Raw genomic sequence first — 15,499 nt, 5'->3', positions numbered from 1 at the left:
TCCATAGGGGCAAGCATTCTGGTGTAGCTGGTAAAGCCACATTTGAACTGCCTGGATCATATGGGCACCAGTTCTTATCCCGGTGGCTCTATTTCCAATCCAGTTCCCTGTTGATGGCCTGGGAAAAGCTGAGGAGGGTGGTTCAAACACTTGGGTCTCAGATGTCCGCTTGAGAAACCAGGATGAAGAAGCGCCTAGCTTCTTGGCTTTTTGCCACCATCTGGGTAGAAGCTCTCTCTGTCTTTCCCTCTCTAAGTTCTGGCTTTCAGAATAAACAAACATTTAAAACTATTTGCATTTTTGCACAAATATCTAATTATTTCTTTGGATTACCTTTAAGAAATTTATAGATCCTACTAACATCTTTCCGAAAATTTTCTTCAAATAATGTTACAAGTGATTATTGAAATAGCTCATTTTCTAGAATCTTGATCAACACTGGTTATTTATTATTATTTTATCAGCTTTACCAATCTGATGTAGCTTAAATGACATCTGGCTATATTTCTCTATGTATCTGCACATTTCTCTTTTTATGTGAGAGGCGGAAGCCCTGACCTGCTTGTTTACTTCCCAGATGATCAGAATGGCCTGGTCAGAAGCCAGAAGCAGCAACTCAATCCCGCAACAACTCCTCTGTCCCCCAGGGTCCACATTATCAGGAAGCTGGAGTCAGAAACTGAACCTGCATATTCCAATATGTTAAGTGGGTGTCTTAATCACTGGAATAAACATGCACCCCTGAACCTTTTTCTTAAGTTTTTTGTATATTTTAAAATTCATCTGTTCATAGCTTTGGCCTATTCAATTGCAATGTTGCATTTTCTTACAAACTTTCGGAATTCCTTACAAACTAACTCTGTACCCAATGTAGTGGAGTGGTTGGTCAGTTTGTCATTAGTCCCACAGCTTTTTCTTTGAATGTAATGCATAGAAATGCCCTTCCAATCCAAACAACATAAAAACACTCTTACATTTTAGTCTAGTTCTACCTTTTCTATTCACCTATAATACAGCATTATAGTCATTGTACATGATGTGATAAGGAAATTTAACATATTTCTCAAATTTGTAGTTCTAATTGACCTCAGTCTGTCTTAGATAATTAATTTACCTACTGACATGAAGACTGTAATAAGCTCAGGTTTTCCATCTTAAACCTACAGCTAATTATGGAAGTACAACTGCAGAGATTTCTTTTCAGCCTTCTCCTTTTCCCACTAAATAACCATCAAAGATCAATATTTTTCTGAAAGCACTTCTGAAATACATTAGTAGAGCTTAAAGTAAAATAAATGTAGAGGCCAGAATGATGGCAGAGCAAGCTAAGCCATAGACTGTGATATTGGTTTTCTACTTGGGTATCAGTTTGAGACCTGGTTGTTTTCGATCTAGCTCCCTGTTAATGGGCCTGGGGAAGCTGGGAAGATGTGGGAGACCTGGATGAAGCTTCTGGGTTCAGCCTGGCCCAGCCCTGGCTGTTGTGGCAATCTGGGGAATGATCTAGTAGATGGCAGCTTGAACTCTCCATCTCTCCCTTTCTCTTCAAAACTTCGCACTTCAAATAAATTAATTAATAATAAATACATTTCAAATAAGTGAAATAACTTTAACGAATAATTAAATAACCTCCGATTTCAACAGGGTAACAGCTACAAATTACTCTTCACATAGCCATTTCTATTTGGCACTCACAAATCTATCCTCTATGAGATATTTTATTTGGCAATATCTCAGAAGTACCAGCTTATGGGCCCAGCGCAGTAGGCTAGTGGCTAAAGTCCTTGCATTGCATGAGCTGGCATCTCATAGGGTCAGTGGCCTGTACCTGAGCTGCTCCACTTCCCTTTCAGCTTCCTGCTTGTGGCCTGGGAAAGCAGTAAAGGGACTCTGCACCTGCATGGGAGACCAGGAAGAAGCTCCTGGCTCCTGGTTTTGGATTGGCTCAGCTCCAGCTGTTGCAGCCACTTGGAGAGTGACTCAGTGGACAGAAGATGTTTCTGTCTCTGACTTTCCAATAAAAATAAAAAGTACCAGCTTATGCCTAATCATAGAAAAACAATTTTTTAAGTGAAACTGAAAACAACGGTCTAGGATTCCTTCTGTCATCTCACTAGTAACCAAGAAAAACAGGCACAACACACTTACTAATACTAAATTCAGGCTCCAACAAACCAAAAAAGTAAACTGAACTCTCTGGGGCTTCAGGGAGCCTAGTGGTAGACCATTAGGCTGGGGAAATAACTCTAGATTACCACAAGCTGCGATAGGAAGCTGAGTCACAAGTCTCTTCCTCAAAAATCTGTGCTGTCAGTATTATCTAGATTTCACACCTCCCAGCTGTCATTGTTACTAATGAAAAGATTAATAACTATTCTAATAGGCTTTAAAAAGATAACAAAAATAATCTCAAATAGCAGATTATTCTCAGCTTTTATTTATATCTTAACTCCTAAATTAAAAAAAATTCACAACATATAATATTTGGATACATTTATGGGATACTACATACACATGTATGCACTGTACAGTGTGTTAGCTCTTAAGGGAAGCTAATGCTCTAGTTTGTAAAAGTATAAAACTCAAGATCCACTGCTTTTCTGTTTGCTTCTTTCTCCCATTTGCTCTATGCCCAAGAATACCGAAATTACATTTGCATTTTCATGTAAATAAATTTTAAAAAATTTATTCTTATTGGAAAGGCAGATTTACAGAAAGAAGGAGATAGCACAGGGAAAGATCTTCTATCCTCTGGTACACTCCAGATGGCTGCAAAGGCTGGAGCTGATCTGATCTGAAGCCAGGAGTCAGGAGCTTCTTCCGGGTCTCACACATACATGTAGGGTCCCAAGGCTTTGGGCCATCTCTGCTGCTTTCCCAGGCCACAAGCAGGGAGCTGGATGGGACATGGAGCAGCCACTATACAAACCGGTATCCATATGGGATCCTGGCATTTGCAAGGTGAGGATTTCACTACTGAGCCATCATACCAGTCCCACCAAGCCTGTGCCAAATGTCTGCCCCTTACAGCTCTCATTATTTATGTTAGAAAAGGAAGTGCGATGGAACATTAATGAACTGAGTCCCAACTTAAGTTCAAAAATTATAAGTGATTAAAAAGTACAAAAAAACACACACACATACACATACCGCGACTAAGATAATGAACCAAGCTAAAAATTTCTTCTTCAATAAGATTAGAGATTGGCAAACTTTTTCTTTAAAAGGCAAGACAAACTTTTTCTTTAAAAGGCAAGAGAACAAGTATTAAATGCATTAGAGGCCAAATGGTCTATGTCACAACTACTTGATTGCCGTTATTGTTCTAAGACAACCACAAACAATATGTAAACACGTGAAAGCTTCAGTACAAAAGCAGGAGGTAAAGCAGATGGGCTCCACAAATACTAGTCTCAGATCGAGAAAAGAAAAAAAAGCTAACAAACCTCGGGTTATCTGTAGTGGAAAAAAAAAAAAAAGAAGAAGGGTGAATACATAAACTATGTTAGGTGCTATAAATTTCATGTCAGTACATTTTAAAATTTAGGTGACATGAACATATTTAAAAGGAAATATTACCCAAAAATACTTTTGAGAAAATCTACCTTAACTGTCCAATAATTCATTTTTAAGACTTAACAGAAAGAAATTCCCAGCTTTTTTTTTCAAATATTAGGTGCCCAAACTGATTCAAAACTAAGTGTTCAGAATAAAATATCCTAAATTTTGAATAATGTATACAGGTCGATGGGGTTCCTAGATTCAAAATTCCTCCTCTGTCAAAACTGGCATTGTTGTAATTCTGACACATTCGGCCTTAACTTCAAAAGAACCACAAGGGAAATGACCTAAGTTTGGAATTGTGGTTACTGTGGGGGCCTGGGTCCTTATCTGGTAGCCTGCTTAGCCTTCCAGTTGCTGTAGGATTTCTACTTGGTTTACAGTTCCCTCACGGACTACACATCCTGCTTCCCCTTTCCATCTTAGAGTTTCAGATCTCTATGCCTGGAATTTACTACCTGCTGACAAATATTCTGAAATGCCACAGGGTCTGCCTGCTTTTTCCCGTTTTTAATTTCCTATATTCTGTACTGTACTGCTATCCCCACATAAAATTCGTCCCTTCTCACTCACTGATTTTGTTCGATTGATTCATGATCTGAGCCACACTTCTTGTTTATCAGATGCTGTCTGTGAAAACGTGAGACAGGTGAGACAACCTGCCGACCAATTTCCTTCTATTTCTACAGATGAACTCATTCCGGAGCACTCACTGCACACCAACAACATGTGGCCCTAAGCCACTATCTTATGTAAACATTATTTACTTAAAAGCAAACTTTATTTTTATTTGAAAGGCAGTTTTATAGAGAGAAGGAGACACAGAGAGAACGATCTTCCATCCACTGGTTCATTCCCCAAATGTATGTAATGACCCGAGATGAGTCAATTTGAAGTCAGGAGCTTCTTTCGGGTCTCCTGTGTGGGTGCAGGATACCAACATTATCTTAAAGGTCAGATTCCTGTAATCCAGACAGTATCTAGCCAAGTGCTTGGACTGTTACTGCTTCTTAAGCTTAAAATAAATGCCTGATAATAGTCTTCCTTATTGTATGGAGTACACTTGAAAGCAAATATAAAAATGTTCAAATGAAAAGAATCTTGGGTATTTCAAAGAGTTGAAAAACTTTCTCAAGCGTAAGTAATGTCCAGCATCCTTTTCATCATTAGTGATGACAGGCCTGCAGTATCTATAGGGTTTACAAGAAAATTTCAGAACAGTAAGCTGAAGCTAACAGTGAAGTTATAGTAAGTTCTATATCCCCTTATTTGGAAATTTAAGACAAACTCTTAACAGTTTTTAGCCTTAGGAACTTAGAAAAGCCAAAGAATTTTCTTGATTTTAATGTGAAATTTGAACAATGCAAAATTTTCTTAATACTTAAAAGGTATACTCAATAATACTTTCTTTCATTTCCTTTGAGTTTTGCAATTTCCTGCATGGTCTTGAATGATTACTAGTTTGAATCAACTCTGAACTGTACCCATTATTGGACCAGATTCACATATCTGAGTTATACGTGCCAACTGGTCTAGGTTAAATTTCAAAAACACAGCCATGTTTTCCAAAACCCCAACCCCCTTACTTCAGCCCACTAGCATTCATTTTGAGTGCTCCTTTATTTTGGGAAATCTACAATGGTTTCATTACTTAAATAACTTATTAACCAAAGAAGCAAAGGGCTTCTTAGCAAAAGCCTAGTGCAAAATAATTCTGACCTTTTTAAATAAAGTAGCATAAGATTTAAAATTATGAGAGGCTGACTGACTTATTAACCAATCTTAAAAATACTTCTAGTTAGACAAAAATACAGATCTTCTGACTCAACCTTCATTTTCATTGCTATATTTAGAGATTATAGGAAAGCTAAAATTGTAAACATGTTTTATATTTTGTTTTTGATTAATGAAGTCCATCTAGCCTTTTAAATGGATTCCTCTGTTGGTCAAAGACAACATAAAATCTTCAAAAATATATGTGGAGAATGATACTAAATATGGTTTCTAGATCTAATTCATTCTTTCTTTACAATTTATTTCTTAATTTCATTATTTTTATTGGAACGGCAGATCAGATTTATAGAGGGGAGAGACAAAGATCTTCAATCCACTGGTTCACTCTCCAAGTGGCATGAGCTGAGCCAATCCATAGCTAGGAACCAGGAGTTTCTTGTGGATCTACCATGTGGGTGCAGATTCCCAAGGCATTGGGTCATCCTCTACGGTGCTCTCAGGCCACAAGCAGGGGGCTGGCTGGGAAGAGAAACAGCCGGTACACAAATTGGTGCCCATATGAGATCCTGGAGCATGCAAGGTGAGGATTTAGCCACTAAGCCGTCATGCCAGGCCCTCTAGATCTACACATAAGCTCCTGTGAGGCAGTTATTAAATGACAAAAATAACACAATGGCTATATGATAGATCTAAAAACACATCAAGTCAGAGATCTACTGTAACCCTATTCATTCTGATAATCCATTACCTGAGCTGAAACTCCAGTATTCACATTTAAAAGCATTCCTTTAAAAAGATCAAATGGTGTGTGTATGTGTGGGTGGGGGGAGATGTAGGCAGCACAGTGCATAGTGGTCTAACAACTTGATTCTCCACCTGCAGCGGCAGCATCCCATATGTACTGGTTCAAGTCCTAGTTGTTCCATTTGATCTAGCTTTCTGCTTATGACAGAAGACAGCCAGAGTGCTTGGGTAATTGTGCCCACGTAGGAGACCTGAAAGAAGCTCCTGGCTTCAGATCAGCCCAGGTCTGGTCGTTACAACAATGTGGGGAACAACAGGTGGATGGAAAATCTCTCCCTCTCTGTCCCTGTCTCTCAGTAACTCTTTCAAATCAAATAAATCAATCTTTAAAAAAAAATCAGATGGCAGAATTGGTGAAAACAAAACTAGCATACAAAAGCTAGCCAATGATAGCCTTTGAAAGAGAAAAATTCATTTACAATTATCTCTGTATTTTCATGTATCCTATTTAAATGAGATATTTAGAATATATGCTATGGAATATTTAACATACACAGTATCTGGCCTAACAAAAAATGTGCAAAACCCATATGAAAACTGTGGGGTAAGTACTTAGCACAGCAGCTGAGAAGCCAACAGTAAAGATGAGCAGGTCCCTCAGTTGTGTGTGTATATTAGATTCCCAGCTCCAGCTCTTGATTCCAGCTTCCTGCTAATGCAGGCCCTGGGAGGCAACAGGCCATGGTGTAAGTGATGTGATCCCTGCTGTCCACATGGGAGACTTGGCCAAGGTTCCCAGCTATCAGGATTTGGAGAAGAATGCGCAGATGGGAGCTCTCTTTCCTCTCTCTCTCTCAAATAATAATAAAAACTATGCTAATTACTGAACAATATAAAAGCCTAAAAAACTGAATATACAGAGGAAGTGACATATGTAAATATATCTGATTTTCAAATTAATTTATAATTGAAAGCATTTCTAGGCAAAAAACAACAATCATTTAGGAAGAATTATATCAATTATGCAATTAAAGTAAAAATTGCAGGTTCTTTGAAAAAAATACTCCAAAATATAATTACATAATCTCAAAATTATCTCATACATTGAACTGTTTTTTGCAGAATCTATTCCAACATTTCCTCTTTACAAATTTTGTTTTTAACTACATTTTTTTCAAAACCTTCAAAAGCTGAAGTTTCATACACTGCATTAGACTATTCGAACAAATGTGTCTGATTTTGAACAGACTACAACTATAATTATTAGGGAAGACTTATTTTCCAAAAGATCTGATACCATGATAGAATATTAAGTTGACTTAAAAATTAACTCCTTAAATAAACATTTTAAGAACTCAATTCATTATGTACAACCAAAAGGGAAAGTATTTTAAGAATCTCGTAAATTTTCTTAAAAATCAGCCTTGCAACTCTGAATCCACATAAATACAAATACATTTCAACAGAAATTTCTGAACTCTCTGAGAAAAACACACCCAATTTTGTACCATGGTTTATAGGAATAATAATGTTCACACCTAAGATACGGAAAAAAATGGAACAACCTAAATAACATTACAAAGTCAAATGTAAACTGCACAAACTACAGAACACAATGCAACCCATACAATAAAATAATTCTATGTGAACTGAGTTGAAAAGATACCTACTAGCATATTATACTATGTGTACTATTCCACTTACAAAAAGAAAAACAATGCAGAACAGTGTGCAAAACATGATTCTGTATTTATACGTAAAGAAAAGTACCTGACAGCTTGCATATTGAATTAGTTAATATCCTTTTGCAATGGCTGATTACTTTTATAGAAATATATATTATCTTTCATGTTAAAGCGTAAGTCAGTGGGGAGGAAGATCTGATGTTGAACATGAAATACTGAATTCAACCTAAGCAGTTTTTCAGAGGCTTTTCTTTCTTCTAAAGAATATATGACTATTTAGAGAGCTGCGAAACAACCTTTTCAACTTTAAATATGAACTTATTTTTTCAAGTATTTATTGGGTACATTAGACTCTAAGGATATAAAAAGGAATGAGACACTGTCTCTGCCCTGAACAAACCCTAAGTTTGTTGTAAGGCACAGACCAGTATATATAATTTTTTTTTCTTCCTGGGAGAAAGAGTTCTTATGCAGTAGTTCCTTTCTGAAATGCCTGCCGTGCCTAGGACTGGACTCAGGGAGAAGCTGAAACCCAGCACTTCATCCAGGAGTCCCACAGACTGGGAAGTTCTGCCAAGTTGAGGTCTGCACTGTCAGGAAGCTAGAATTGGAATGAGTGCAGGGAATCCAACCCAGGTGTTTCAGTGTGGGACATGGATATTCTCACTGGAGACTTAGCTGATAAGCCACACTTAAAGACGATGTACTGGCCAGAATGTCAACAGGAGAAGAGGAGTAAGCGCAACAGTATGTATCTGTGTGTATGTATATATCTGTAAACAAACACACACGTAAGTGCTGTTGCATACTAACATACATATCACATTAGTTTAAATACACACACATGCACACATACTTAAGTATTTCTAGGTAAGAATGAGAATTCTTTTTAAAGGTTTATTTGTCTGAAAGGCAGATTTACAGAAGACACAGAGACAGAGATAGAGGATCTTCTCTCCAGTGGTTGCTTCACTCTCCAAACAGCAACAACAGCCTAGGTGAGGCCAGGCCATAGCTAAGAGTCTGGAACAATGTCACGCAAGCTAGTGCCTAGATGCAATGCTAGCATTTCAGGAGGCAGCTTAACCTGCTATGTCACAGTGCCAGCCTCACAATGGGAACTTCTGATACCAATCATCAACTAAAACAACGTTCAAAGGTATAATTCCTTTAATATTCACCTAATATTATTCTGTTACCCGTGCTAGCCGAAAATAGGTTTAAGTTCTGGCTATTCTCATAAAACATTGTTTTCTAAAATACTAGTCTGCAAAAAAGTTTTATTAAATGAGTGTTCATTTATTAATTGAAAAATTGTCTTAAATGCAAAGATTTTATGCTTTCACTGCTCCAAATCTAACATCTTCCTGTAAGTCAGCTTGCCGTGTAGTTCCAAAAAATAAACATATTTGAGTTCAACACAAACACCACCATAACATAGTAAATATGGTCTATTTTTATATGTTACATTTTGCTAACACTTACAACACTTCCAATATTGCTTTCAGGCAGTATTCTTTTTAGCTGCCAATTATCACCAAACTCACCGCTACAAAACAGCATGTACATATAGAAAAAAAGAGAAAATCAATGGGCTTCCTACCTCATGGAGTGTGAGATGCTTTCCATCCTTTCTCTTGGAGTCAAATCTGCCATATATTGCACTGTACTTGCGAATCTCCTCCTCTTTGTGTGGATCATCATCGCTCATCTCAAAGATGTGACCAATCATTTTGGCCAACTTCTTATTGGTTTTCAGCAGCTCTTTTACCTCGTTCAAGTCACTTTTTGGCAGCGTGGGGGCCATTCGCTCCACACACTCAGCCACAGAGAGCGCGGCAGCAGCATCCAGGGCCTCGCTGCTTTCCTTTGGGGAAGCTGGGGAGCCAAGGTCCGCTGGGGACAGACTGTGCTCACTTTCAGTAGCATGGTGGCCTTGCCAAAGTCTGGACTCACTGACACTCTGCAGTGCTAAGCTCCCCACATCTGACTTCCCCTGTCCCAAGCTCTGCACACAGGTGGTGGCAGCACATTTGGGGATTTTTAAATGAGGTTCCCGGGAATTGCTATTCCTTTCGTAACTACTGCAAGAGATTCCCAGCCATGTTGGTGATCCCTCTGGCAATTTATAGATGGGTATGCTGCTGACAGGAAGGGAAGTGAGTGGCTGATTGAAAAGGCCAGGGTTTGTAACCCAGTCTCGCAAAGCCTTCTGTAGCCTTCTGACATGAAGGGGCTTGCTAGCCATGCCCACAAGTGCCATAATTTCCAAAAATTCCTCTTCTCCAGCTTCACAGAGCTGCTGAACATCATCACCACCTTGCTGGATAAAAGCATCAAAGTAGGAAAGAAGATTGGCTTTCTGTAATATTCTATACAGCTGTAGCTCCCCCAGGGTCCTGGGTAAAGCTGCAGCCATTACTGTGGATGAGTTTAACCTGAAAAAAAAAAAAGAGAGAAAAAGCACATCACACTTGCTTCAAACTTCTTAAACAAGTTGGACACTAGAATTTAAGAATGTGATGCCAGAAGAACATAATCAAGGAACACCTGCACAACAACTGTTAAGGCAGTGCCATTTGAAGAACTTTATCTCATTTTGTACCCCTAGTGATCAGATTTCACTGGAGAATAACTAACAAGTGCAAGTCTGGAGACCTACAAACTCTTGAATCTCTGCAGGCCACAGTTTGGACAGACTTGGCTGTTTTCAAGGTGTGTACACTGATATAGGAGCAAAATAATAAAAATTAGCAGGAAATAAGAAATGCTACAAAACAATATCACTGGTTCAATATTGACTCTGTTCTAGGAAGTACGATGGATACCTCAGATGCCTACCCCTCTGAATAGCCTTGTGACACAGGTACAGTTGCTCCCATTTTAAAAAAAGATTTATTTATTTTATTGGAAAGGCAGATGTACAGAGAGGAGGAAAGACAGAGAGGAAGATCTTCTGTCAGATGATTCACTCCCCAATTGGCTGCAATGGCCCGTACTGCACCAATCCAAAGCCAGGAGCCAGGAACTTCTTTCCAGGTCTCCAATGCGGGTGCAGGGTCCCAAGGCTTTGGGCCATCCTCGACTGCTTTCCCAGGCCACAAGCAGGGAGCTGGATGGGACGTGGGGCTGCCAGGATTAGAACCAGCACCCATATGGGATCCTGGTGTGTTCAAGGCAAGGACCTTAATATTGCACTAACACACTGGGTCCAGTTACTCCCATTTTATAAAGAAAAGTTACCATAATTAGTCTGGCAGGTGAAGGAAGTTAAGATTTCAAGCAAGAATTGGGGGTGAGAAAACAGAAGATGTCATGTTTAGGAACCAGGAAAAAAGACAGTAAAAATTAAAACAAATAAATGACAGGATTTGGCCATTACTTAGGTGTAAATGGTAAGTAAGAGGAAACAGCTACAGTTTCAGGAAGAGGAGTTACCAGTGATGACAGGATTATGTATCCAAGTCTAAAACTGTGATGGGCCTTTGGGATACAGAAAAATCTGGATGATGAGATCCCCTCTGACATGCATGGCACTTGAACATGGTGCAGGGTAAAACAGGAAGGTACATGAATGCAACACAAGCACCAGTGTCTACACATGTGTCAAGGCCAGAGATGCAGAATAAAATTAGGTGAGGCCGCCACAGTGGCAGTGGAGGTCAAGGTCAAGAAAAAGACACACTCTCAGCCCAACCAACACAGAGAAGCCTGTTGTTAAAAAGATAGGACAAAAGCTACCAAAGTATGTTTTGTCCTCTTTGCAGCCTTTGAAAGTTGTTTAGATGCTTGGAGACCTCCCACATACAAAGAGGAGTTGGCTGAGTACTTCCATATAAGACACACAAACTTGCTGTAATCAAAGCACCCTTGGAATTAAAAGGACCCAGTAGCCCTTAAGGGAAAAAATATAGAAGGCTCAAAAATGCACACACTGGAGCAAAGTGCTCTCAACACAAACAGCATGGAGCAACAGATAAGTGGGAGATGCCGCAAAGAGTGCAATAGTGGCGATATCCCGGAAAGCCAGGGAGTCACTGAACTTTGTTTTCAAATGGCAACAGCCAGAACATCACACAAAATTTTAGTTTCAGTTATACCAGCCAGGAGGATGTGTATTCTCTGGACTGTGACTGGAATTTCTGTATCTTCCATAATTACTATATTCAACTAGTGACTTCCTCCCAGTTTATAGCTCTTTGTTTGCAAGGGCTAGTCTGATAGCCAGGTGACCTGATGACCTACTTTCCAAGACTCCAAAGAAACTGAATTTGGACCCAGCAACTTCTGTTAATTCCCAAGACACTATGTTAAGTGCTTTTGGGAAAAAAAAAAAAAAAGGTCTCCCAGGACCCTGAACTACATCCAGGGGTCTGCCCATAACTTGGCCGAGAAAAATCTCTATTTGGCATACCCTGCAAGCAGCACGAATCAGCCAGGTTCCTAGGTTCACCTTCATGCTCAGGCTGCCTCAGTTCTCTGGATAAAAACATAGTCCAACTCTAGGGAAAGCCCAACATCCAGACGAACACCAACGCAGAAAACACAACTCTTGGGAGTTACAGACTTAAATGTAGATCTATTTAAACTAATATTCCAAACAGAATGGCTTCTAGGAAGTTATATGATTGGAGGGAAAAAAAAAAAACAACAGCTTCCCATCATCTTCCTAATGCAACTATTGTTCATTCTTCATATTCAAGAGTATTTTGAAATTACTTATCCACAGACATAAACACGTGTATCCACACATGATTTTTCATAAGAGGACTCTGCAGAGTTTATGGAGTGTTTTATTTAAACCAAATACTCCTAAAGCTGTGGAACAGACAAAAGAGTACCTCAGAACATCTAGAGCAAAGCTTTTAAATCTTGTTATGAGCAATCAGTGAAAAAAAATCCAATAATCAAATATCACAGGATATATTTAAGAAGAATAAAACTAAGAGACCCAGCCTTTCTCCCTTTCTGTGCTAAAGCAATGATTTTCGAGTATTATGTCTTTTCATCTTTACCCTTAAAAAAGGAAATACTCTAATTCCTCCGATGCTGATAAGGTAGATATGCATATTTTATTCCCATAGGGACCAACAGGACCAAGTGCACATTTCCAAAGTCAAGATAATAAATGGAAGACAAACAAGTAAAGACAGACCAGACCTATTCCGAGTCCCAGCATGCTCCTGAAAGTTCCCATGCACTACTAGGACACAGGTTTTCCAAGCTTTTGTTTTAGGATGGTGCTTCAGCTTCTTTCCAAGTGTACTGTGTTAAATTTAACAACCACCATGTCATCTATTAGCTTGATTTAAAAGGCAACTTTTATGAGAATTTCTATTTTCACAAAATCTGTAATCATTCATGCTTCAACCTGAAAGCCAAATAAGTGGAAAGCTAGCTTTCTACCTGTACCTCTCCAATCTTAAAAAAAAAATTTAAAAGGGTTCGAACACAACACTAAACACAAGCAGTCCACAGTGTGGTGAATCTACTCAACTGTGTATTGTTACCTAGCCTTTCAAGACATCCCGAGACAATCATGCTGAGCCTGACCTTTTTATAAATTCCACAGTTAAGAGAAACCAGCTGCTCACTCTGACCGTATGTAGAAGCTAAGCCTGATATCGGGCTGCCAGTGCACATACAAACTCCACTTAAGCCAGTTTAAACATTCCTCATTCCAGTCGGTACCATCAAAAGAAACCCAGGATTAGGGAAGAGGAATTAGACAACAGTCTAAAAACTACTTGCTTTCATTCACTCACCTATTTTTTTTTTTTAAATCACATTCTCATTCCTTGGGGTGGCACTAGTCTTGATTCAAACTGTGCTAAATGAACTCAGAAGGCAGCCTGTCCAACCCCTGCCTCACTATGGAAAACCTGACACTTTCCACGCCAGAAAGGGAGAACACAGGTGGGGCCTATAAGGGCACACGGGAAAGCTAATCCTAAAAACGGGCCTCAGCCTAGCCTGCAATCTGCTCCCTCACTCTTAGGTGACTGCTGGATTATTGTCATGGTCTGCCCATCTCTCATTAACCTCTCTGCTGTGTTCCATCATTCCTTAAAATGCTCTTCGGCTCATTTTTGTAAACGCTGTCACCATTTCATTTTTCCCTACTTTTTCTTGCTATATTCCAAGTTCAAGAATTTACCAAAGCTGGGTGAGCACTGTGATGCAGAGCCCTAGGCCACTGCTTTGGATGCCAGCATCCCCTATTACATCACTAGGTCATCCTGGCTATTCTGCTTCTGATCTAGTACTTCTGCTAACACACTTGGGAAGCAAAAGATGATGGCTCAAGTTTTGTGGTTCCTGCCACCCATATGGAAGATGAGGATGGAGGCCCATCTTCTTGGCTCTTGCTATAGTTCCAACTGTTGTAAACATGAAAGGAATGAAACATCAGATGGAAGATGTGCAACCTCTCTGTTACTCTGCCTTTCTAATGAAGTGTATCTGAAAATGAGAATTTTTTTTTTAACATTAGATTCTTTTTTTGTCAGTACAGATTCTTATTTGATGATCTCATCTACTCTGCATCCAGTTATCTTTATAAAATGATGACTATTTCCAATTCACTTTCAATCAGTGGTTTCTGGGCCATGAATTATGGAGCTACTGCAGGGTTCGCAAATGTAAACACACAGAGGTAGGCACTTAGCTCAGCGGTTAGTAAGAAACCAGAGCCTGGTTGTAGCACCCACCTTGGGGTGAGTGGCCGAGTTCTGGTCCCAGCTCTGATTCTGATTCAGTTCCCTGCTAACGCACATCCTAGAAGTAGCAGGTGATGGCTCAGGTCTCTGATCTCCACATGAAAGACCCAGAAGAGTTCTGGGCTCCTAGCCCAATCCCAACTGTTGCAACTATCTGGAAAATGAACCACTGAATGTCAGATCTCTGTCAGTCTGCTTTTTACTTAAAAATACATAAACTTAAAAATGCAAGCATTCACAAATGAAGGAAAAAGATGCTTTTCATGTAAGTTTTATTTCCAAATTAAGATTTATAAGTGTTCACAGTTTAATAAAACAAACTCGTTTAAAAGTATAGCAGAATTTGTCCTTGTCATTGCATGCAATCTCCATAAAAAACACTCCAAGTAAAATAATGAGTATTTGCATATTTTTTTTAATTTAAAAAGCGATTCTCACACATGGAAAGTCTGAGAATGATTAGCCCAAATCCTTGTAAACCAGAATTTGTAATTTCGACTGGAGATAATAAAAATCTGTGCTAAACCAACACTATCTCAATTTCCTGGTCTTCCAGATTCCCAAATACACTATTCCCAATTCTCTAATTCTTTCAGTTGTACCACTTGTCTTCTGGTTTCCAACATGAAACGATGTGGATTTCATCTTTGCTGCTTGGTTCTTCCTCAAATCTTCATACCACCTTTTTCCTTTCTCTGCCATTAAGTACTTACTTCTAGTTTTCCCTGCTTCTTGCCCGACCTTTACAAACAACATCCTGACTTAATACATCCCATATTGGACTGCTAATTTTATCTCCCTAAAGAACAGGCAGGGGTATGGCTCTTTACTCACCTGCAAATTCTCCACTACTCAGTGTAAGAAATCCACGTTTCTTATTTAGACAACCTACAGCCTGCCTTTCCTCTGATCCTGAACATACCTCTACATTCACGCTAGGCAGACACCACTGGTATCCCACCTTCCTGCTTTGTCCCAGGTACCGTCACTCTCCCCAGCGCCCAGACCTCCTCATAGTATTTCCCCAACAGCAGGTGTCCTCCCTTCTGTGATGTT

General features: G+C 39.2%; 1 protein-coding gene across 3 annotated transcripts in view; it reads right to left on the bottom strand.

Moving 5' to 3' along the window:
* The window catches only part of NAB1 (NGFI-A binding protein 1), a 42,586-nt gene that overhangs the window by 21,823 nt on the left and 5,264 nt on the right, over window positions 1-15,499 (bottom strand). For 2 of the 3 annotated variants that reach the window (XM_040971871.1, XM_040971872.1), the window contains exon 2: window positions 9,328-10,162. In XM_040971871.1, coding sequence (XP_040827805.1) covers window positions 9,328-10,143 — 816 coding nt within the window. In that variant the 5' untranslated portion in view covers window positions 10,144-10,162. Of the gene's footprint in view, window positions 1-9,327; window positions 10,639-15,499 lie in introns of those variants that run through there. The other variant, XM_040971873.1, reaches the window with a different exon arrangement.

Source organism: Ochotona curzoniae, unplaced genomic scaffold, assembly GCF_017591425.1.
Source record: "Ochotona curzoniae isolate NIBS_2020 unplaced genomic scaffold, NIBS_Ocur_1.0 contig_2210, whole genome shotgun sequence".
Lineage (NCBI taxonomy): Eukaryota > Metazoa > Chordata > Mammalia > Lagomorpha > Ochotonidae > Ochotona > Ochotona curzoniae.
The sequence above is the reverse complement of the archived record's forward strand: the minus strand, read 5'-3'. Positions and strand labels throughout refer to the sequence as shown.